The sequence below is a fragment of the Nicotiana tomentosiformis genome, chromosome 8 (assembly GCF_000390325.3).
Source record: "Nicotiana tomentosiformis chromosome 8, ASM39032v3, whole genome shotgun sequence".
In the NCBI taxonomy this organism is placed as follows: Eukaryota; Viridiplantae; Streptophyta; class Magnoliopsida; order Solanales; family Solanaceae; genus Nicotiana; species Nicotiana tomentosiformis.
In genome coordinates, this window is record NC_090819.1 from 130,977,282 (window position 1) to 131,003,398 (window position 26,117).

At 36.0% G+C, this 26,117-nt stretch overlaps 1 protein-coding gene across 5 annotated transcripts; it reads right to left on the reverse strand.

The window, feature by feature from the left end:
* Positions 1–17,545: 17,545 nt before the first annotated feature.
* LOC104108736 (uncharacterized) lies at positions 17,546–22,714 on the reverse strand. Of its 5 annotated transcripts, none has more exons than XM_070182802.1 (7): positions 22,421–22,714; positions 20,053–20,256; positions 19,846–19,938; positions 19,662–19,763; positions 19,160–19,552; positions 18,988–19,072; positions 17,546–17,804 (listed from the first exon to the last, which is right to left on the reverse strand). In XM_070182802.1, exons 2-5 carry the CDS (start codon positions 20,158–20,160, stop codon positions 19,226–19,228), a joined length of 630 nt encoding a protein of 209 aa, XP_070038903.1. In that variant the 5' UTR covers positions 20,161–20,256; positions 22,421–22,714; the 3' UTR covers positions 17,546–17,804; positions 18,988–19,072; positions 19,160–19,225. The 5 variants fall into 5 exon arrangements, 4 of the variants coding, with proteins under 4 accessions (XP_070038903.1, XP_018630587.1, XP_070038904.1 ...); XM_018775071.2 differs by having other exon boundaries at positions 19,463–19,552; positions 22,421–22,713; XM_018775072.2 differs by lacking the exon at positions 17,546–17,804 and adding an exon at positions 17,818–18,449 and having other exon boundaries at positions 19,463–19,552.
* Between the last annotated feature and the right edge of the window lie 3,403 nt (positions 22,715–26,117).

A 26,117-nucleotide genomic window follows, 5' to 3' on the forward strand; every position in this document is an offset into this window, starting at 1 on the left:
ACAGTTAAAATCGAAGGCAACTGTCCCGTTTGTCGCACTCGTAAAGACGCAATAAATACCCTCCGCCCGGTAGAATTTAATGGAGAATATTTTACAGCATTTAGTACACTTCCCATAACAGAGAATTTGTCATTTATGCTCACCGTTACACTTTCTTCGGGCCATCATAATTAATATTAAAGAAGATCATGATCCTAGGACCTTGTTCCCTAGGTGCAGCTATAAATAGTGAGCTCTGTTATCATTGTAAAGGACACGGCTTTTCTGGCAAACGTATGCTACAATCAATTCAAAACTTTATATAATTTTATCTTCTTGTTCCTTGATCTCATTGTTGTTGTGCTCGAAAACCATGCTCCCGTAATTACTGTTTAGCTATTTTATCTTCACTTCAAGGCTAAGTATTGCGTATTTCTTCAATATTTTTATTATTTCAGGATCGAATTAATTCACTTGTCTAGAAATCACATATAAATTATATACCTTTTTTACGGGTAAACATACACATGCGGCTGGTTCAAAGACCACCATCTATCAAACACACACTTTTCCCAATGCATGGACCGGGTAGACAAAATATATTATAAAAGCAGGCTTCGAAAAGTAATCTAAGCAAAGCTTAAAGTCTCACTTACCTCGAATTCACAATCCAAACACCCTTTTCAATAAATCAATACTAAGCTCTCGGGTCTCTGAATCACCTTAAACTACACAAAAATGGATTAAGAATGGTCAACAATCCTTTGGTGAATATTTTTATATTTTTTAATACAAGTCAAACTCGCAATTAAAGGTTGACCCAATAGGCATGGAAACTGTCTAGAAACTGGATATTGTTTGGAAAAGGGATTTTGCGAAACTTTTCCTTTTCTCTTTGTCCTTCAAAGGCTGAAATAAATAGCTACACATGCTTGTTGTATCATTTTTTCCCCTTATATTGGAGTGTCAAAAGGAGCCACATCCATGGATGAGGTTCTAATGCATGATTAGTTTGTCTCCATGCTCTGTCCGCTTTTGTCACGACCCAATTTTACCTATAGGTCGTGATGGCGTACAACATTACCGCTAGGCAAGCCAACTTGTGAATTAAACATATATTTCCTCTTTTAATAAATTTATGAGTAATTAAACTTTCCTTACTTGCAAGATTTAAAAACAAAGAAAGTCTAAATAAATAAAAACCAAAATAATAATTTCAAGACCACAATTCTACTAGTGTATGTGCCAAGACGTGGTGTCACAAGTGGAGCATCTAATAGATTATACAAAATTTCAAGTTTTGTCTGTACATAATAGACAGAATACAAATACAAAGAGAGGCACTAGGTGCTGCAGAACGGCTCAGGAAAGGCAGCTCACCACTAGGCCTCGGGATAACGGGGATGCGCACTGGTAGGACCGCCTGATGCACTTGTCTCAAATCCTGCACAAAAAGTGCAGCAAGCGTAGCATGAGTACGTAAACATTGTGTACCTAGTAAGTATCAAATCTAATCTCGAAGAAGTAGTGATGAGAGGTCGACTTAGACACTCACTATGGGTCAATAAATATTAAGATAAAGATTTTTAAATAAACATGGTTTATGCGGATAACAATAATTTCCTTAACAAGCAGAAATAAATAATTCTTTCATAATTTAATAATTCCCAATAAATCATGTATCTTCACAAGCTGCAATAAAATGTCAAAGCATCGTGTAATTGTTATTATTAAGCAGGATATATGCTGAGGTCGTACGGCCTGATCTAGAGTGACGTGTACACTACCGAGGAACATGTGGCATGATCCATAGATGCATCTATCTACTGCCGAGGCGTTCGGCCCGCTCCACAAGAAGAGAAGGATATTTTGTAAGCATTTGATTGAAACAATTATTAATGATTTATATCCAAGGTAATACAAATTTCATTAACTACCTTTCAAAATTTCCTTAACACGTTCTAATATTATTTAGGCATTTTAATTTAACAAGTATAGTGCAAAATTCCAAAAGTTCATGAATTGGATCCTAAAACTACCCGAACAATAGCATAATAGTAGCTACGCACGGACTCTCGTCACCTCGTACGTACATAGCCCCCACAATTAGAAATAAATATTTATTTACAACACCTATGGGGTAAATTCCCTCTTACAAGGTTAAAAAAGAGACTTACCTCGTCTCAAAGCTCACTTCCCGATCACAATTTCCCGTTAAAGCCTCAATTTGGTGCTGAAAAATCCAAAACTCACCAAATGTTATATAATTTAATCAATACATGCTCAATAACATGAAATTAAATTATTAGATTAATTAACCAACCCAAATTGGTAAAATTCCTAAAATTCACCCCGGGCCCACTAGCCCGGATTCCGAAAATTTTCAGAGGAAATCATCACCCATAACCTTAAGAACTCAAATATAAAATTTGCATCCCATTCTATAACCATTTTCGTGGTTAAAATCTCATTTTTATCAAAACCTTGGTTTTCATCTAAACCCTTGATTTTTACAATTTACTTGTCATAATCTACCCATAATCTATGTATTTAATTCACAATAGGTAGAATTAACTTACCTCCAAGTTTCTAGGTGAATACCCCTCTCAAGAAACTCCAAAATCACCCAAGAATGGAGAAAATGGGCTCAAAAATGGCTGAGCCTCGTTTTTAAGACATTCTGCCAAGCGATTTTTCGCTTTTGCGGCTCGTCAACCGCATCTACGGCTATGCATCTGCGGAAAGGACCTCATAGATGCGGTCCTCCCCCTTAGCCGACTCGTCCGCTTCTGCGACCAGTGGCTCGCTTTTGCGAGACCGCTCCTGCGGTGCATGTGTCGCACCTGCGACCTCGTCCGCTCCTGCGATGCCCTTCTTTGCACCTGCGCCTTCGCAGGTGCGGTCAATTTCTTCGCTTCTGCGGTCACTGGGCAGGTCCCTTCTGGGCCTCTTCTGCGGCTTGTGGCTCGCCTCTGCAAGCTTGCACCTATGGCTGGCCAAGTGCAGGTGCGATTGCAGCAGAAGCTGGAAGCTTCAACTACTGTTCCTAAGTCCAAACTTGGTCCGAGCCTTGTTCGGTTAACACCCGAGGCCCCTAGGGCCCCTCCCGAATATGCCAACAAGTTTGAAATCATAAAACTGACTCGCTCAAACCCTAGGAATGCGTAAAACAACATCAAAGCTAAGAATCATACCTCAAACCAAATTGATTCAACTTAGAAATTTTAAATTCTTTAAGCTTACTCCCAAAGCGCCGAAACATACTTAAACTACTCGGAATGATACCAAATTTTGCGTGCAAATCTTAAATAACCATATGGAACTACTCCGAGGCTCAAAATTCCAAATAGACCTCGATTACTACAAAACCTACCCCAAACCAAATTTAAAGAACCTTCAAATAGCTAACTTTCACTATTAAGCGTTTAAACGCTCCTAGGTTGTCCAAAACCCGATTTGAACATACGCCCAAGTCCAAAATCATCAAACGAACCTATGGGAACCGTTAAATCCTAATGCCGGTGTCATTTTCTCAAAATATTGACCGAAGTCAAACTTAACCTTTTTAAAGCCAACTAAGGAACCAAGTATTACTATTTCAACCCAAACCCTTCCAAATCCCGAACTAACTACCCCGCAAGTCATAAAACAGTAAAAGCACATACAGATAATCTTATTTAGGTTAACGGGATTCTAGAAGGCAAAATGACCGAACCACCTCCCCCCCCCCGGTCCTTTCTTTTTTGGGTAGTGGGAGATGGGAATTTACTTACTATGTAAACAACATGCATTTATCAGGGTTAGGTATTTTGACTTGTAGTCCTCCTTGCTTTAACTTTGACATAATGAGAAAGAATCTGGTTTAAGGTTATATGTGATAAAAATGGTGAGTGCCCTGATCCTTGGTTCTCGAAGGGTCAGACATTTCCCACGCAGGGATGCATGCTCGATTATTTCTTTCTTCATGCCGACTTCTATATTGAGAATATTTGGTAGTTGGGAAACTTAAATAAGATGATTGTGATAGTAGCAAACCTGTTGTTGTATGTGAAAGAAAGAAAAGTAGACAAAAAACAAAAGAAAGAAAAATCAAAAAGAGATGAACTTATGATGTAAGCGCTTACATCGGCATTCTTATGATGTATGCGCTTACCTAGGAAGGGCATTAAAATGCCTGTAAAAGGGGTATGCATTTTCATTTGCAAATCATCCCTCAACTTCTTCTTTCTCTCTTCAATTAATAAAGAGCTATTCTTTGTGTGGCCGTGGAGTAGGCAAAATTATCGAACCACTTAAATCTTATCTTGTCTTGTGCAATTTATTGCTTCTCTTTCAAATAGTTTTCCTTCTATTAGCCTGACACGTTTCCCAAAAACTAGTATCAGAGCACAAACAATATAATTCTGGTAGAAAATTATGGTACTGGTGCAGGTACTATTCACAAGAATAGTGTGACACTATTGATCATCGTTACTATTCAGAGGAACTATTCACATAAATTTGTTTTTGTGAAAAATGGCATCGGAAGAATGGAAGGTTAAGATTGACAAGTTCAATGGCAAAGATTTTGGATTCTGGAAAATGCAAATAGAGGATTATTTGTACCAGAAAAAATTATACTTACCTCTGACCGAGGTAAAATCAAAGACTATGGCCAAAGCGGATTGGGATCTATTAGATCGCCAAGCTCTTGGTGTGATTCGTTTAACGCTAACACAAAATGTGGCGTTCAACATCATTAATGAGAAGACCACTGCAGGCCTGATGAAGGCGTTATCAAATATGTATAAGAAGCCATCTGTTTCAAATAAAGTCTATTTGATGCGTCGATTGTTTAACTTAAAGATGACAGAAGGTAGATCTGTCACATAACATATCAATGAGTTTAATGTAATATTAACTCAGTTGAGTTCTGTCAATATAACATTCGATGACGAAGTCAGGGCATTGATTCTCATATCTATCGGAGAGTTGGTCTACAACAGTAACTGCAGTTAGCAGTTCATTGGGAAGTACCAAACTCAAATTGGATGATATTAGAGACTTGGTTCTAAGCGAAGATAGTCGCCGGAGAGAATCAAGTGATTCCCCAGGATCTGCTTTGAATACCGAAAGCAGGGGGAGAAACAACCAAAGAGAGCAAAGTCATGGTCGTGGCAGATCAAAGTCAAGGAGAAGAGGGCAATTCAAAAATCGCAAAGACATTATGTGTTAGAATTGCGATAAAAAAGGCCACTACATTAGTCGGTGTAGAGAGCCAAAGAAGAAGAAGAACGATCAATACAAGGATGATAATTCAGTAAATGCAATTGCTGAACAAGTCGGTGATGCACTAATTTGTTGTACAGATAGTCCAGTCAAATCTTGGATTCTCGACTCAGGTGCATCCTTTCACTATACATCATGCAAAGAATTATTGCATAATAATATTGCTGGAAAATTTGGGAAATATTATCTAGCAGACGGCGAACCTATAGACATTCTAGGGAAAGGTGAAGTTCATATAAAGACTTCACAAGGCACGCTATGGAAATTGCAAAATGTTCGACATGTTCCTGACCTCAAGAAAAATCTGATATCTATGGGTCAGATTGACAGTGAAGGATATACAACAACATTCGGTAAAAGATAGTGGAAGATAACCAAAGGAAATTTGGTTGTGGCATGAGGCTTCAAGAAGGGAACACTGTATGCAACTGCAATACAGTGAGATACTATAGCAACAGTTGATCATAGTCGTGATACAACATTGTGGCACCGGAGGCTCGGGCATATGAGTGAGAAGGGATGAAGTTATTGGCATCCAAAGAAAAGTTTCCAAACCTAAAGCATGTTGAATTAGGTTTGTGCGAAGATTGCATTTACGGGAAACAAAAGAGAGTAAGTTTCTCAAAGGTGGGAAGGATGCCAAAGAAAGAGAAGCTGGAACTAGTGCATACAAATGTGTGGGGACAAGCACCTGTAACTTCTCTGAGAGGCTCACGCTATTATGTCACCTTCATTGATGATTCCACAAGAAATGTATGTGTTTATTTTTTGAAAAATAAATCTAATGTGTTTGTTAACTTTAAAAGATGAAAAGCAAAAGTTGAAAATTAGACAAGTCTAAAGTTAAAATGTCTGAAGTCTGACAATGGAGTAGAGTATGATAGTCAAGAGTTTAAAGCATTCTGCTTTGAGAATGGGATCAGAATGATCATGACAGTTCCTGGAACACCGGAACAAAATGGCGTTGCTGAGAGGATGAACAGAACCCTGAATGACCGAGCCAGAAGTATGAGAATACATTCTGGATTTTCGTAGTATTTTTGAGCTGAAGCTGTTAACACGGCAGCTTACCTCATAAACAGGGGACCATCTGTACCGCTGGATTTTGAAATTCCTGAGGAGGTATGGACAGGAAAGGAGGTAACTCTCTCAAATATGAAAATTTTTGGTTGTGTTGCTTATGTGCATGTAAACTATAATGATAGAGATAAGCTTCATCCTAAGGCCAAGAAATATTTCTTTATTGGCTATGGTGATGATAATTTTGGTTATCGATTTTGGGATGATCAGAATAGAAAGATCCTAAGACACATGAATATCACATTTAATGAAAATGTGATGTACAAAGACAAGATTGAAGTAGAACCAACCAGTACCAGTAGACAGACATCTGAAATAGTTGAGTTAGAAGAAATCTCATAAAATGAAGTGGCTAGAGAGCCTACAACTAGATCTGAAATTGAAGATGTCGAACCAGAAGCCGAATCTAGATCATAATCAGAACCAGAACCAGAGATAGAATCAGATAGAGAACCAGATCTGGAGTCGGGACTTGAATCAAATTCAGGATCAGTTAATCCTGAACCTACATTAAGGAGATGTAAAAGAGTCATGAATGCTCCAGATAGGTTAACTCTCTCTCTCTCTCTCTCTCTCTCTCCACTATTTACTTCTGACTGATGCTGGAGAACCAGAGCATTTTGTTGAAGCAATGCAGGTGATAAGCTCTGATAAGTGGAAGCCATCCATGAAAGAAGAGATGAATTCTCTTCAAAAGAATAAAACATGGATACTTACAGAGTTACTAAAAGAAAATAAGGCATTGCAAAACAAGTGGGTGTACAGGGTCAAGGAAGAGCATGATGGTAAGAAGAGATACAAAGCACGATTAGTAGTAAAAGGCTTTTAGAAGAAAGAAGGGATTGACTACACCGAGATCTTCTCTCCTGTAGTCAAATTAACTACTATCAGGTTGGTGTTAAGTATTGTAGCTGCAAAAAAATTGCATTTGGAGCAGCTAGATGTTAAAACTGCTTTTTTGCATGGTGACCTTGAAGAAGACATCTACATGAAGCAACCTGAAGGTTTTCAAGTTTTTGGTAAAGAAAACCTTGTGTGTAAGTTGCAGAAGAGTTTGTATGGTTTGAAACAAGCACCCCGACAATGGTACAAGAAATTTGATGGATTCATGCATAATAATGGTTTCACATGATATGAGATGGACCATTGCTATTATATCAAAAAACTTGATAAATCCTATATCATCATACTGTTGTACGTTGATGATATGGTAATTGCAGGATCTAGCATAAATGAGATTAACATGGTTAAGCAACAACTGGCGGAGGAGTTTGAAATGAAAGACTTAGGACCAACTAAGCAAATGCTTGGGATGAGGATTAGCAGAAACATGTCTGAAGGAACCTTAAATTGTCTCAAGAAAAGTACATACATAAGGTACTAAGCAGGTTCAGTCTTCATGATGCAAAGACCATAAGCACTCCACCCGGAATCCATCTTAATATGTCGAAGGACCAATCACCTAAGACATATGAAGAAAGGAAGTACATGTCCAAAGTTCCATATGCTTCAGAAGTAGGAAGTTTGATGTATGCTATGGTTTGCACTAGACCTGACATAGCCCATGCAGTTGTAGTTGTTAGTAGATACATGTCAAATCTAGGAAAGGAGCATTGGGAAGGTGTAAAATGGATATTGCGATATCTCAAAGCCACCTTAGGTATGGAACTTTGTTTTTAAAGGAGCAATATTATCTTACAAGGTTTTGCTGATGCAAATTTAGGCAGCGATCTGGATAGTCGAAAAAGTACCACAGGCTACGTATTCACCTTGGGTGGTACTGATGTTAGTTGGATGTCTAGACTTCAGAAAAGTGTTGCTCTATCTACCACTGAAGCAGAGTACATGGTAATCTCAGAAGTTGGAAAAGAGATGATTTGGCTCAAGAATTTTCTTAAAGAGTTAGGTAAAGAGCAAGACAATTGTGAGCTTTTCGGCGATAGCCAGAGTGCAATTCATCTTGCCAAGAATCCAGTGTTTCATGCAAGATCAAAGCATATCCAGTTGAGGTATCATCATATCCGAGAGTTGATAAGTGAAGAAACGTTTTTCCTACAGAAGATACCAGGATCAAAGAACCCGTCAGACATGCTGACCAAAGTTGTTGGTGTTCACAAACTGAGGTTGTGCACTGCCTCAATTAGCCTTCAAGACTGATAGGGTGAAGTTGCCACCAGAGAATATCAAATCTTTATTTTAATTTCTTTCTTGATGTAACATAGGTTTGAGGGGGAGATTGATAGTAGCAAACAGGTTGTTGTATGTGAAAGAAAGAAAAATAGACAAAACAAAAGAAATAAAATAAAAAAGAGATGAACTTATGATGTAAGCGCTTACATCGGCATTCTTATGAGGTACGCGCTTACATCGACATTCCTATGATGTAAGCGCTTACCTCGGCAGGGTATTCAAATGCCTATAAAAGGGGTATGCATTTTCATTTGCAAATCATCCCTCAACTTCTTATTTCTCTCTTTAATTAATAAATAGCTATTCTTTGTATGGCCGTGGAGTAGGCAAAATTGCCGAACCACGCAAATCTTGTCTTGTCTTGTGCAATTTATTGCTTTTCTCTTTCAAATATTTTTCCTTCTATTAGCCTGACACGTTTCTATCACGACCCAATTTAGGATCATGACCGGCACTTAGGAGCAAGTGCCCCCAGTAAGCCTCATCAGTATGTTACAGAAAATCGGACAGAATTTTCCTTGTTTTTTGACTATCCCAAAAAAATTTCTGTCTCAAATCAACAACCAACATCCTAATATCAATTCAAACAACAATAACTTTATCAATTAACCAAAACAAATATCTAACATTAATAGTCCACCCACTAACAACTAGAAATATTAATTTATCTTCAACTTTGATAAGAATGAGCGATACTCAACATAAGTCTATAATAACAAAAGAATACTCATGACACTAAAAGAATGACTATGGAGCGACTCTAAGAGTTCAAAGAAAATATCATAACAATAAATAAAATCTCCTCCCACGCGAACAAGTGCGAGGCTCACCAAGAACTATCAACTTGTGCGCTCTAATTAACGAAATCCTCGCCCGCGTCAACTGATGTCTCTGTAAAAATAAATTAGTGGGGAATGAGTCGCTAGCTCAATGAGTAATAACACTTAACCACAACTGTTTTTATTGGGGACAAGTTAGAAAACATGCTAGTATACATATTAAACAGAAAATATCATAAGAATGCTCTTTCAGAAACAATAAACAATAAACAATAAACAGTCTCATCATGTTTTTCATGTAATATAAATTAATTGACAATTCGGTAATAAGATCGGTAAATACCGTGTAATATCAATAGTCATGTTTGGGAGGTTTCAATGAACAGATCATGTAATCGGTATAACTGTGGACTTCTTCGCAAGAAGTCAATTATAACGGTAGTCCCTACTCGAGGGAAATCAATAACGGTATGCTAGTTCTACCTTCCCACCAGCGAGGGATATAACGGTAATCGGTAATTACAAGGTGCACTAGGTCTAACTAACCTGTCGTTAGCTACGGGATCCTTCAATGTCTACTCCCATTTATATTTGACTCTGTAATCCGTATATACCGTAGAAAAATATTTTAAAATAATATAGGGAATTTCGGTTCTTATCAAATCATGTAATTTCATTTCGATAACAGTAAATTCAAGTTACGGTAAAATATATCTAGTGACAACAAGATATTTTAATACAACGGTAATCATCTCAAATAACTATTTTGATATCATATCGAGTAAAAGGCTTGTCCCACATCCAACTCAAAATAATCGGTAATATATTCATATTAAAAATCATGTGTAAATCATGCAAGTTATGAAAACACAAATTGCGGTAAGATGACTACTCACAGTACTCTTGACGAAATACCAAATGCTTAACCTCGAGCAATTCGTACAACTTCCTCCAATCAATCTATAATTACATAATATCGATCTCATGTTATTTTCCTTGTTTAGTCTAATTCATAGCTAATTTAGAATACCCAACCCTCGAGGTTTCATACCTGACTCTTAATTCGCCGAATTATATTTATCCACATATGAGTAATTACTAACCTATCAACTCCAACCTATTCATATAATTTATCAATCCAATTTCATAAAGTTCTATTGATTCTTTAGGAAGAAAATTCTCAATTACGTGAATGAACTAGTGTAATTTCTATTACTCTGTATAATCTTTCTATCATGAGAATCGAAATTAAAATTTACCAGAAGAAGAAGCTCAAATATTACCCGTAAGACTCAATTAGTACTTAAGATTCCTCAACAGTTATAGCTATGGTTCCAGCACACTGCATCAACTTCTTTTCTCTTTTTCTTCTTTCTTTCCCTGGAGGTTTGTTGTTTTTTCGTTTCTCGTGAAGCTTTTGCTTCGTTCCCCTTCCCCTAACCCTTTTAAACTTTTGGCAGATATGTTTGTAATGGGCTTCCGCCCTTTTGTTTCAATTTGTTATCATTTTTCCCTTATTTTGTTTTGTTTTGTTTATTTAGTTAGTTCTTTTTTTAAAACTTAAATTATTTACTAAATATCCCATATATCCTCATTTAAAATATTGGGGTATTACAGTTTCCAACATATTGCTTTCAAGAAGAGTCTTTCCTGCTTCCAATTCATAGACTTAAAAAAGGGGATTTGCCACATCGTTGAGTGATCTTTTAAAAGGAAGTCGGCCTTCACTATCTTCCAATCTTCAAAGGACAGTGGAATTAGGCTTTATCCGATGTAAGAGCTTCTTCTTCTGTCCTCTAGTCTTCTTTTAAAAGAAGGATTGTTCCCACAGTAATATCATAACATAAAATGTTGCACCAAACCGTCAGTTTGCTGCAATTTAATTTGATGTGTTCTTTCATTTTCAGCCACTCGGTGACCTGGGAACACTGGATGTTGATGAGAAAGGGGAGACGTTTTATTCTGGTGCTGAAGAGAAGTTGAGAGTTGCTGACCTGATTGGGCGAGCTATAGCGGTATATGCAACTGAAGATAAATCAAATCCAGGCGTTAAAGCAACAGTGATTGCTAGAACTGCAGGAGTTGGTGAGAACTACAAGAAACTTTGCATTTGTGATGGTACAACCAGCAGCTGGGAAGCAACCAACAGACTTTGAATATACGTATGATCTTTATATACTACATCTGTATCATTTTGTTTACAATACGAACCTTTCAAGTTGAATGGAGCTAGCTACTTAATATATCAAAATAAATGTCAACATTTGCTCACTCAGTTCTGGGTTCCTAATCAATAAGTCGCTCATCTTCATTCAAAATGATTGCCAATGAACTAATTTTACAATTTGACTCATGATTTAGAAGAAATCAGTTTCTTCTCTTGTATTTAGCAATGAGAAAATTAGTTGTTAGAGGAGATAGAAGCTTATACCTGAATAACAATGCCATGTTTTTGTACTTACAACTTCTTGTGGTTCGATATAAAGCGAAATTGTAGATATTACCCATCCATAACAGGAAGACAATAAACAGATAAAAGGACTTCATTTGTTATTGTGCAAGACTTCTCTTAACTTTTAACTGTGCAAGGTACAAAAGATTTCTTAAACAAACTAAAGATGAAACATAAATCATGGACCATGAGCCCTCTCGGGAACTTTCTTAAAAGAGGAACCTCATGTATCTCTTTCCCTTTTTCCTTCATAGATAGAGTTGCGATTTATGCAAAACAGCTTTTCTCTAGGTCTAATGTACAAAAATTCAATACTAAGCAACAACATATGTAGCTGCCACGAGTATTTGTATGGGGTAAAATTGGTTAGCGACAGTTGGACAAATCACGAGATGATACATGAAACTAAAAACATGTTAGATGTGCGTCAGCAAATAGCTGGCACCGGATGTAAGCATATGATCGGTGCTGAGAGAGTCCCCAAGGCATCGAATCCGAGAACAAAGATTATGAAAGTAAAACATTGGTTGGAAAAGACACCATTCAACGAGCAGCAGTTACAAGGAATCTGCATATGTATGATTAATCGTTATGCAACCATCAATGGTGATTTTATTCTCATTCAAGAGGAGCTTGATGTGAGGATCTTGTCTCCCTAAATAGAGCTATAAATAGGATAATTAGTATCCATTGTAGGGGACGAAACATTACGTACACAAAAGCTAAAATCAGCACTCATTCTATAAAATTGCTCTTTACTTTGTTCTTAATATTGTTCTTGTTTCTGCTACCGGAGAAGCTAAATTCATAGCCAGGCTCGTATTTCCTTTAATTTTAATTTATAATCTTATTTATGTCCTTATCTATTTCATATTTTTGGGTCAAATTAGTTGACGTATTTATAAACTATGTTACAAATTCAACTGCACCGTTTTACGGGTAAATAGTTTTGCGCCCACCGTGGGGCATAGACAATTGTGTAATTGCTTTGATCCGTTCATCTATTACTAACAAATTTTTATTCCTTTCTTAAGCAAAAGCATCTAATGATGTGAACAATTCCTATGATGTTGCAGCACACAACAAACATGAGGATGTGTTCCAACGTGATGGTTCAACTAGCGAAACCCGCAATGAAGGAGATGAAACATCTCCAGTTCGCGAAGGTCTATATCCTCGACATGTGAGGAGGCCAACTCCTGATGTTGCGGATGACGAACACGTTAGGAAAATGGTCAAAATCTTAAGAGAGCAACATAGGAAAATTATGAATCACCTCTCAAGGCAAGACCAAGTGATGACAGAATCAAAGCAGGCGCTTTCGGTTGCTTCCAGTAATTCTAATGGAGGAGTTAGGATTCCCCCCAGTTGTGATGACCTAAAATGTCATTTTCAAATTTAATAATTAATTATGTGATCTAAGCACTATTTAACATTACTCGACTTGCGTGTGCAGTCCGTAAAAAAATTTCGAAAAGTTTTCAAGTGAAAAATGAATTAAAATGTGAATTAGATCTTTAAAACTCAACTAAGTTGACTTTGGTCAATATTTTGAGCAAACAGACTCGGATCAGTATTTTGACAGTTTTGATAGGTCTGTATCGTGATTTGGGACTAAGACGTATGTCCGGAATCAAATTCCGAGGTCCCTAGCCCGAGATATGGAATGTTGATGAAAAATTAAAAGATTAAGTTTAAATAGTGACCGGATATCAAATTATGTGCAAACAACCCCGGAATAGAATTTTGACGATTCCAACAGCTCCGTATGGTGATTTTGGACTTAGGAGCATGATCGGAATTTTATTTGGAAGTCCGTAGTGGAATTAGGCTTGAAATGCTGAAAGTTAAATTTTTGGGAAGTTTGACCGAGGGGTTGACTTTTTGATATCGGGGTTGAAATTTGATTCTGAAAATTTTCATAGCTCAGTTATGTCATTTATGACTTGTGTGTAAAATTTGAAGTCATTCCTAATTGATTTGATGTGTTTCGACACAAGATATAGAATTTGAAAGTTCAAAGTTCATTGATTTTGATTTCAGATGCGATTCATCATTTTGATGTAGTTTGATGTAGTTTGAAGCCTCGACTAAGTTCGTATGATATTTTGGGACATGTTGGAATAATTGGTTAAGGTCCCGAGATTCTCGGGTGGATTTCGGAAGGTAAACAGAATGGATTTCGGACAAAGAGTGCTGGAAATTTCTGTTGCAGAAATATTTGTTGCACACATTTCGTGTGTGGAGTCAACTTTGGAAACTTATATCTCGCAATTCATAAGAAATAAGAACATTTTCAAAACATGAAAGTTTTAGTCGTTTGATTATAGTTTCCAGAAAGATAAACCATTCATTATTTGGACATATGTACTGAACGTTATGACAGATTGAATGAAGGCTGGTAGAGTAGTTTCGCCAGAAATTTCTGATGCGTGGAGACGACTTTGGAAGCTTATATCTCGCAATTCATAAGGAATCAGAATATTTTCAAAACATGAAAGTTGTAGTCGTTGGATTATAGTTTCCATAAAGTTAAACCATTTATCATTTGGACATTTGTACATGAAGTTATGATCAATTGAAGAAAGGCTGGTAGAGCAGTTTCTGGTGGACTTTTAGTGACGAAAAATGGACTTTTAGTGACGGAAAATGGACTTTTAGTGACGGATTGGCAGAAACTTAAGGACCAAAAATGGTCATTTCATTCATTTCGTTTTGGATTTTTGGAGCACGGTTCTTGGGCGATATTTGAGCGATTTTCACGGGAAAACATTGGGGTAAGTGTTCCTTATCCTATATTGATTATATTTCATGATTCCATACTCATTTACATCATGAATCCGTGAATTTATGGAAGAAAAATCAAGATTTTTGCAAAATCTTCCAAAAACAAAAATTTAAGATTTGGAGGTCGAGTTGTTATCGGATTTTGGTAAAATTGGTATGGGTGGACTCGTAATTGAATGGGTTGTCGGATTTTATAAGTTTTGCCGGATTTCGAGATGTGTTCCCCACGGGCAAATTTTGAGCTAATTTCGGATTTTAATGAAAATATAATATTTTCTTATGAAATTGATTACTATAATTTTTGTTGACTGTATCGGATTAATTATGACTAGATACAAGTCGATCGGAGTCGAAGAATCGAGGAAAAAGCATAATACTTGATTAAATTGGAGCAAGTCGAGGTAAGTCACTTGTCTAACCTTGTGTGGGGGAAATTTCCCCTAGGATTGGTATTGATGTGATTATTAAAATATGTTGAAAGTCGTGTGCACGAGGTGACGAGTGTGTACACGGGTTAAATTGCGAAAGATTATATTTTTAAATTGTGTAGATCACTGTTGCGCATTTATTAAATTATTTTATCTTGTTATATTCTTCATCATTGATGTGAGATATATACTTCAAATTTGTTTGATCTTTTCTTACTAATTGTTTTACCTGTTTAGTTGAAACTTGGTTTCTTTTATTCTGTGCATTATTTGAAGGTTGATTTTCTTTAAATTAAATATTATTAATATGAAGTATTTGACATTTTTAAACTTGATATTGAAGCAACGTAGTAAAGATTTTGAAATATTATTTTCCTAAATTATTTACTCCTGAATATTTTTATACTCATTGTGAGGGAGCCGTGAGCTCTTTATTGTGGAAGAATATTATTGTTGAATTATTTTGACATGAGCCGTGAGCTCTTTATTGTGGAAAAATATTATTGTTGAATTATTTTGATATGAGCCGTGAGATCATTATTGTGGAAAATTATTATTGATGAATTATTTTGACATGAGCCGTGAGCTCTTTATTGTGGCAAACTATTATTGATGATTTATTTTGGCATAAGCCGTGAGCTCTTTATTGTGGCAAGCTATTATTGATGATTTATTTTGGCATGAGCCGTGAGCTCTTTATTGTGGAAAAATATTGTTGTGGAATTATTTTGGCAAGTTAAATTATTTGAGCACTTGAGGTGAAAATTGTGATATATTGTGATATTGATACGCATGCGGTGGTATAAGGTCTGGGTATTGAAACACATGCGGTGAGATAAGGGTGGCTTGATACGCGTGGCTAGTAGAGGTGACTACTAGAAGTCATGCGGTGTGATAAGGGTGGCTAAAATGCGGGATGCTCTTCCGGGAAGAAATATTTTCTTTAAATAAATTGTGAAGGCTCCCGCGGTGATATAAGGAAATGAGATATTGTGAAATTATTTATAACTTGGGACTACGAAGCGGTACCTCGGTAGTGCCCTTGTTGATATTGATTTATGGCCATAGTTGCTTTCGATTAATTGTCATGATTTTCATAAAGTTGAAGAAAATTCTGTTTTGATTCCAAGAGATATTATTTGTAATTATTTGGTGTCATTAAATGTGACATACTATTTGATTCATTTCCAATGTCATTTTATTTTACTACATTGATAAATATTTTACCATCCCATTATTATATTCCAATAGGGCCTCACCTGACCTCGTCACTACTCTACCGAGGTTAGGCTTGGCACTTACTGGGTACCGCTGTGGTATACTCATACTACGCTTCTGCACATCTTTTTGTGCAGATCCACGTACATTTTACCAGCCTAGACGTCAGTGAGTTACCTGCGCACGGAGTCCCCTTCTATCATTTTATGTTGCTTCCTTATATTTTATTTAGACCTTGACATATAGAGACATTGAGAATAAATTCTTAGAAGCTTGTGACTTATTTCTACCGGATTTTGGGAGTTGAAATTATTTGTATTGTAGTATATTTATTTCAGATATTTATTATTATTCCGCATTGATAGGATTACCTAGTCTTAGAGACTAGGTGCCATCACGACATCCTACGGAGGGAATTTGGGGTCGTGACACCAGCGTCCCTACAAATCAAATAGTTCAAAGAATCGGTAACGACGCTCCAAGGGAGGAGTTCAATTTTAACGAGATAGGAGGTACCGGTAGTGGATCCGGGAATGTCAACAATGCTAACGATCCTTTCGAAACCGAGCTCATGATATTCATGAGGGAGATGAATGAACGAATGGAACAAAATGCTAAAGAATTCCATGCTCATATGGATCATGTACCGGTAGCGTCGTCGGTGCTAAAGGGAATGGATTCCAAAAAGTATACGCAGTTGCCGTTCTAACCAAGTGCAAACCCAGAATTGATTCAGAAAAGGTTTAAGATACCGAATATTCGAAGTATGATGGGACTTCGGATCCACAAGAGCATATCACGACCTACACTACGGTTGTGAAAGGAAATGACTTGGCAAAACACGAGATCGAATTTGTCTTGTTGAAGAAATTTAGTGAAACCTTGACGAAGGGTGCTTTAACTTGGTATTATCTTTTGTCGGAGCATTCCATTGATTCTCTTGAAATGCTTATAGATTCTTTTATTAAAGCTCATGCTAGAGCAAGAAAGGTCCGAGCAAGAAAGATGGATATATTCAGAATAGCCCAAGGAGAATCTGAACTATTGCGAGAATTCGTAATCCGTCTCCAGATCGATAACTCATGGCAAGAGGATCTGAGAAGCTGCGGAGGATGACATCACCTTCACATAAGAGGATGTTGATGGACTTAATGGCTAGTAGATTCAATTAAATTGCTGCTAAAAGTCATCTTTAGCAGCAATTATAATGACTACAATATTTCTTATGGAAACATCATAATTTGCCTTTTATCGTCCATTTTTATAATCGGTATATCCTGTTAAATTGGCGCTAAAACTGACAAGCTATAACGGGAATAGTTTAGCCACCATTAATAATAGCTACTACATTCGTTCAAAAAAAGTTCCAAATAACAAAACATATTAATATTAATTCATAAAAACATAATGTATCTCATTAAATCTTAACAAACAAAAGGAAGTACTAATCCAAAATATTAATATCACAGTAACTTAAAAAATAAACTTATATTGTTTGAAGTAAATAGCTAATGTCATTATATGACTAATCCCAATGAATAATAGTCTTCAAATAATTTTTGCAACTCTTCGTCATATTGAAATCTTCCACCCGCTAAATTATCGATCATCAAACTGTATGACCTAAAATTATAAAATAACTATGTCAATAGATGAAATTTATGAGCACTGTAGATGTACGCATAAGCAAGCAAATCTTCTTTTTCTACTAGTAATCACTAAATATAAGAGGAATACAAGACAGAGATGATCACACCAATGTAGACAACAAAAAACATATAAACTTTATGCAAGACTTGGCGGAATTTCACTTCAAAAGAAGCTGCAGTTCTTCTGTAAATCTCAATTTTTGTGATGTCAAAACACTGCCTCAAGCCAAAGTTTTTTTTAATGTAGAATAACAGTTCAATTTTTGGTCTCAAAACCTGCTCAAACTATCCAACAGGATGGGAACTGGCTCTTGTTACTGCATCGAGCAACAATACGAGCCAAGTCACACTAGATAAAAAATTGGCTGGAGGATTCAACAAGTTATTACTTGACAGCTTATATGAAGATGATGTAGCTAGGAGGCAAATACATCTGCAAAATGCTGGCTATAGTGCATACGGGTATGAAATCCTTGCACAGAACCCATTCAATCAACATGACCCCTTTGCCATGTCAAACAACATAGCACCTCCAACGAACATACAAATGGCAATAATGTCTCAGCAAAAGCAACAACAGCTGATGCAACAATAGCAAGTGATGCAACAACAGCAATTCCTACAGCAAAATATGATGATGGTATCTAATAATCAATATCAAGGTCAAAATCCTCAACAAATTATATTGCAAACACAGCTCAATGCCACCACAGGGAAACTAGTCGTTGATTTAGAGCTCTTCAACAAGACTACACTGTATTCTTTATACAAAAGATAACATCAGGGAGTAAGTAATGGAAACCTATGTATTGCTTATTGTTAGGACATACAAAAAATCAACTGGATTTTTTATTAGATACCACTGTTCAACCACAATGGAATGCATCCTATGTGTGCAGCAAGAAACTTTAGTCCTGTTCTATTTATACTGAATTACCATAGTTATATGATTGAGCTGCTGCAATCTTCTGAAGGAAAGAGATGTAAGAAGTTTGAAAGATATATAATAATATTTAACAAATGAATAGATAAAATCTTTAAAGGAAGAAGAAAACGTTCGGACAAAGATATACTAAGATCATAAAAGAAGATTACTTAATGATCTACGGTGAAAAAACTCAAACAGTAGCGCACTAAAGGATAAAGATGAGTAGTACCGTCAGAAAGTGAAGTATTTTCAGCAACACTAGGTATCCTTGATGTTTATGGTACTCATTCATGGCCGTTGTTGGCATCGGGGACCTAATAAATATTAACACATTAGATAACAATACTTTTATATTATTAAAATCTCATTAAGAATGTCTAAAACTAATGAAATCGAGTTACCTGTTCACTTGAGCTGCCATTGATATTTTGAGGCGTCGATTCATTAGAAGCATATTTGCGCATGAATTATCTCATTTGGAGTAATTCTGATTGCATCCTCTCTTGATTTTGTTTCATCGGATTCATTTCTTCATTGTGCTTATCCTTTAACTCGGTTATCTCTTGTTCTAACCTTTGAACAACCTCATTAGATGAATCCTCCGCAACAATATTTTCTATGGAAGATCTATTACCCCATAGAACAGAAGGAGTTGGACCACGTCCTAAACTACGAACATACCCACTTTTGTCATTTCCGAATACCTGGGAATACATATCGCCTTCCGAAGCGACACTGCGAGGAGGTTGGTCAGTAGAGCTCTCACTATTGCTCATCCTTTCATTTATCATTTTCTGACCATAGAATACACAATAAATCTAATTTGGAATTCATTTATTCACTTTTAAGTTTTTTTCCCCTAACTATTTCACAATTTAGAAATTAAATAAAAAAAAATCTTACAATTGCCTTGGCAGAATCATCATCCAGTGGTCTACCATCCTTATGTTTTTTATGAGTTAATATAAAAATTTGTGCTCGTGTAGGCTCTATCCCATTTAAAACCTAACACAATAAAATTGATGTTAGATATGCATGAAAAAAAAGGATTTTAAAATATTATAGCTAGTATTTTTCATAGGTTTACCTGCTCATCCATCAAGGTGGCAATACTTTTGGATCCTGCGGTATGAGACATCATTTGTTTAGCCCCATTGTTTCTATTTGCTTGGGTAAACCTCTGTCATTAAAATATTAACACGATATCTTATAAATTATAAATAAAAATTGAGCATAACTAAAGTTAAAACATTAAAAATAATCAACTAGAGGTGTTTTAAAGATTTGTTGATACCTTAGCTTTATCCGAAAGCCAATAAGAGACAAGACTACTCCATTGATCCCTCGGTATGCGACTTGGTCTATTTTTTAGCAAAGCATATTTAGTCTTATATTTTCGCATATACTCACTTTTTAAATCGCACTTGTAATCTTTCCATTTCTTTCCTAGTGACTTTAAGACATAAGCTTCTCCCCGATTTGGGATAGAAAACTTCTTCTAAGAAATTGTTGAGTTGTCCCACATCGGTGGGATTTGAGGTATTTGGTCTCCTCATATGGTCTTAGGCAATCCTCACCTCACAAGCTAGTTTTTGGGGTTGAGTTAGGCCCAACGTCCATTTTATCATGGTATCAGAGCCCCTCCGAATTACCTAGATGTTCATCATCTATTTATAGAATTATTAAACTTATAAATTATAATTCTTCTATGGTATTCACATATTGGTTCATAAACTTTTTAAGAATATAATTATTAAACTTGTAATTTATAGAAGAACCATATATCATATATTTTAAAAAATTAAAAACTTACTACTCCTGTTTGTTGACTCTCCAGATATATATACGTCATTTTTACCGATTTTCTTATAACTCTTTTGTTCATTAAGCATCAGTTTAACTAGTTCTAAAACTAACCGAAATAAAGTTAGTTTATATGTTAAAAGTATAAAATTATAATTGCGATGAGATCATCCATCTAATGTTTCAGTTAAAGACTATCTTAAACCAAACATGAAAAGAAAGAAATGCATAGTAAGCACAAAGAAATACATCAATTACAAAGATTTTCATACAGAAAACAGTGTAATGATGCATAGCCTTCTTGAGAAGCCGCAAACAGTAAAAATAATGTATAACACTTAGGCCTCCTAAAAGAAGTTAGCCCCAATCCATAACATAATACACCATAGACTAAATCAGTCTAGTTTCAGATGTCAAGTTTTGATCCCAAACGGAAGGCATAACAGGAAACTAAAGTATCAATTATTAAATCAAACCTTTGTCTTGCCCATAAATTATCAAGCTAACGAGCAAAATAAATTTTCGTTAGTTGACTTCCCAGTATGTAAGTTACAGTATCAAAAAATGCATGTAATCAAAACTCAATAAGAATCAAGAAAAACTGACCAAAGTAGTGAAAAAATGAGAGAAGAAAACATGATTAGTCTCCCCACTCAAAGAACGCCCCTACATACATTAACAAATCTAGAGCTACAACATACATACAGTTGATATTAATAGAGTTTACAACACCTACACTTAAAGAGAGAACCTTTTGGTGTCTCAGCAACTTCCATTCTCTATCAGGTTTTAGTTGCAATGAAGATTAGAAGTGATATATACGGAGAAAGTGGGAAAAGTAAAATTGTTCTTAATGAGAGGAATTGAATGCAACAATTATTAGGGAAAATGCAACCTTTGGTCTTTTCTCTTTTTACTTTTTCTTCTTTTTCCCTTTAAAATTTTTATTTCATTTTTTTCATGGACAAGAGTGGGTTGCTCTGGTAGTGAGCACCCTCCACTTTCAACCAAGAAGTTGTGAGTTTGAGTCACCCCAAGAGCAAGGTGGGGAGTTCTTGGAGAGAGGGAGCCGAGAGTCTATCGTAAACAGCCTCTCTACCCCAGGGTAGGGGTAAGGTCTGCGTACACACTACCCTCCCCAAACCCCAAAAGTGGGATTATACTGAGTTGTTGTTGTTGTTGTTTCATTCCCTCGTAATAATTGACGTGTTTCTGTTGTTTTTTAAAGATCATTTCCTTAGAATAAAGTGTAGTTGCATGTAACTTATTTAGTTAAAAATGCCAAATCTCTTTGTTTAAAGAGGTTTTAAACAAAGTCTAACTATATTAGCAAGTAGTATGCAAAGCAGGAGCAAGGAAAGTTTAAAACGATGGCCGCCTGTCAGATTATTTTATCAATGCATTAATAAGGTAAAATATTTTGCGAACCTTTTAGCCGCTAAAACTCCTCTTTATAATAAGGTAAAAACCAGTAATAAGCCTAATAACACACTAAACCATCAACGAGCAATAGAATAAAAAGCAGTATATATATATATATATATATATCATACTTGGGCAAAATTTTTGAACATAGTTTAATTCATATCTCGACTAGTGGTATTCAACTAAAACATCAATATGCATCAACGACACTTAGAAAATAATTTCTGAACAATCACAAACATAGTATTAGCCTTAGAAAACATACAGAGGAACCAATTCAAAAATAATAGAGAAATAGAGGAATCAATTCAATCAATCGACTATCAATCTAACAGCAGCCAGATATCACAATGGACTTAGCAAACACAGAAAAAGCTATACTTTCACAAATCCCAAAACGCCATAGTTGGATATCAAAAATCACAAATTGGTACCTGGTAAGCAAAATCTTTTGCCGATAAAGACAAGAATGTGAAGGAGAAGAATGATTTTTGCAACAATCTTGAAACCTACACGAAAAGAGAAGTTGGAGACGGATGAGAGGGAGAAGATTGACAGCGAAGATTGAGCATTATCGAGAAACATCAACCCAAAATCAATTGTAAAATCGATTGCAAGCATGTAAGATTAAGGGAATTAAGAATGTGTTTCCTGGAGACCGTCGTTCAGTTCCCTTTTGATTAAAGAAAATATTTTTTCTTATTGTTTTCTAATTGGAGGGAATGTAATATTTTGTCCAAAAAAATTAGAGGGAAAGATTTTATCTTTTTTTGTACAGAGGGAAAGTTCAAAATAATAAAAAATTAAAATTTAATTAATGATTTTTTGTTGCAAATTTTTTTTTATTGTCGGTAAAAGGATATCTTTTACTAGCTAATGATCATGTGTCGTTAATATTTCCGTTTAAATAATTCATAAACGATGATTGCCTTATTGCCGCTATATAATTACCGCCTAAGGCTTTTTTATAGTAGTCAACCTGCTGCGAGTAGCAAAGGGAAAGAAACAAGCAAATAGCAACTACAGGAGTCGGTGCCCTCTTCCACTCCTATTGAAGACAATGGAGAAGAGGGGTCATTGAATTTTTATTAGGTACCGAGGTCTTTTCAAGTAACAGAGAAAACGGATGCGACCAAATCAACTGCTGAAGAACTCGAACAAGTGTCCTTGTTCACGACGTTTTTAGAAAGAAAATTTCACTTATGAACGGGGCTGAGCCTCAAACGCAGGTTAAAAATTATTGATTTTATAAAAGCTAATCTCGATTGTTTTTCATGGTCGTATCCAAATATGAGAGGTATTCATTGGAAGTGGATGTCCACACGCTGAGTTTAGATCCTAACTTCCCGCCGGTAAGGTAGAAGAAGCGACCGATAGCAGAGGTCAGAAATAGTTTTGTCAAAGAAAAAATAACCTCGTTACGGAATATAGGTTCAATTCGGGAGGTTAATTACCTCGATTGGTTAGCTAAGCATAGTATTAGTGCCTAAAAAGAATAATAAATTTAAAATGTGTGTAGATTATAAAGATTTGAATAAGGCATGCCCCAAGGATTCTTTCTCGTTGTCAAATATTGATCAAATGGTTGATGCTACGGTCGGGCATGAATTAATGAGTTTTCTTGATGCATAATTCAGGAATAATCAAATTAGGATGCACTCAGAAGATCAAGAAAAGACTCATTTATCACAAAATTTGGCACATACTACTATAATGTGATGCCTTCCAGGCTTAAGAATCCCGGAGCCACTCACCATAGGCTCGTTAATAAAATGTTTGAACAACAAATTAGTAAGACAATGGAGGTTTATATTAACGATATATTGGTTAAGTCTCTTAATGTAGGAGATCATCTGAATCATCTCCAACAGACATTTGACATTTTAAGGAAATACAACATGAAGCTCAACCCAGAGAAATACACTTTCGTAGTTGGTTCCAGTAAGTTCCTCGGGGTTTTGGTCTCTCAAAGAGGAATCTAAGTAAACCCCCGATAAGATCAAAGCCATCAAGGATATCCCATATCAACTAACAAGTGTTAAAGAAGAGCAAAGATTGACCTGCAGGTTGGCGCCTCTAAGTAGGTTCATCACAAGGTCTTTGGAGAAATACCATCATTTATTTTTTGCTTTTGAAAAAGAAGAACAATTTTGTGTGGACTCTAGAATGCCAGCAAGCATTGAAAACCCTAAAAAGGTACATGCCTAGCCCTCTGTTGCTATCAAAACCGTAGGACGGTGAGCAATTGTTAATTTATCAAGCAGCCTTGGAAGTAGAAGTAAGTGTTGTTTTGGTCCGGGATGAAGAAAGTATGCAATTTCCTGTTTATTATGTTAGTAAAATTTTATCGGAGGCGGAGACACGTTATTTGCACCTTGAAAAGTTGGACTAGCTCTCGTAATCGGTTCTCAAAAGCTTAGGCCTTATTTTTAATGTCATCCATTGCTATCATGACAACTTTTCCTTTGAAGAATGTCCTTCATAAGCATGAATTATCGGGTCGGTTGGCTAATTGGACAATCGAAGTTAGTGAATTCCAAATTGAATATAGACTCAGGACTGCGATCAAGTCACAAGGCTAAGTTCTAGGCATGATCTTCTAAACTCTTCCTTTCTTCTCTTTGTATCGCCATTTTTTCTTCTTTCTTCTTTTTATGTTGTTGCTTCTTCCCTAATTGCTTTTCTCTGCTCTCCCCAACACTATTTGAAACAACGTCCTCCTTATTTCGCAATCAATCCATTAAATCCATCGGTGAATCCTTCAATAAAAGTGGACTTTAGTGTAGAGTCGAAGGACCCATGCCTTAACAGTGTCCTTTGACGAATCTCTAAGTTAACGTCAAACATCGATTTGACTTAAGAATTTTAATTGTATAATTTACCGTTGCAAGTTTTTTGGGTTTTAGTGTTGTGTTTATAGTTGTTGCTTTTGACATTTTACGCTACAAGAAAAAGCCTTATTTGGGACTAGCATTTAGCAATAAATTTTAAATATGGTACCTAAAGGGTACTTATATGGATGAGAATTTTTATTGGTCTTTAACACGCAGTTTAATCTTCTAAATACACGACCACACTTATTATGGTCTATACAAAAGTTAATATCTGGTCTCTAATAGTACTTGATTTCAGCGGGATAGGGGCGCGAAACTGATAAAAACTAAAGTAAAAAAGAAATGCTCCAAAAATTACAGTAAAACTAGCACGGGCTAGCCAGTTTTCGGACTAGTCATTCAAAAATAGCCAGCGTTTGCAAAGTCATTGAAAAATAGCCACTATTTTGCTGCAATACAGAAAGTTCCAGCATAATATACTGGAGATCGGTGCACCTGTGTACGAACTTCCAACATATTATGCTGTACCGGTATATTATATTGGAACTCCTGTATATTATGCTGGAAGTCCGGTATACTTATGCTAGAACTCCAGTATATTCCAGTATATTTATGCTGGAACTCCATTATAATATGCTGGAGTTCGAGTATACTTATGCTGGAACTCCAATATAATATGTTGGAGTTCCACTATACTTATGCTGAAACTCAAGTATAATATACTGGAGTTCCAATATACTTATGCTGGAACTCCAGTATATTATGCTTGAGTATTTTCCGTATTTTGAATAGGTTTTCGTTCAAATTTATTTTTACATGAAAAGTGGCTAAATTTGGATTATGTTTGAAACTGTGGCTATTTTTGAATGACCACTTGTAAATATGGCTATTTTTGAATTTCTTAAAAAATTTCACGGTAATCCCTCCAAATTCACTTTCACCCTAAAATCTCTCCAAAATACTTTCACAAAATCCCTAAACTTCATCCCTAATAGGCGAAACTAAAAAGTAGGCCATGGCGCTGCTAAACTTCAACAAAATGCAGAAGGTTGCAAAGAACTCAGAAGGTTGGTGATGTGTGGCTATAATTCATGGTTTAGCACATTATTCGCCTTGTATTTTTATACGCTTTAACAAAAAAATACACCTTATTTGTGTGTAATAGGGTCCATTTTACGTGTAGGTAAATTAGAGATGAAAGTAGAAGAAAAAAGAGACCTACAAGTCGAAAGCGTGCGCTGGAGCAGTGAATGAGAGAACCTGGCGACGCCAGGCTTGAAGCTGGCGTTAGGCTGGC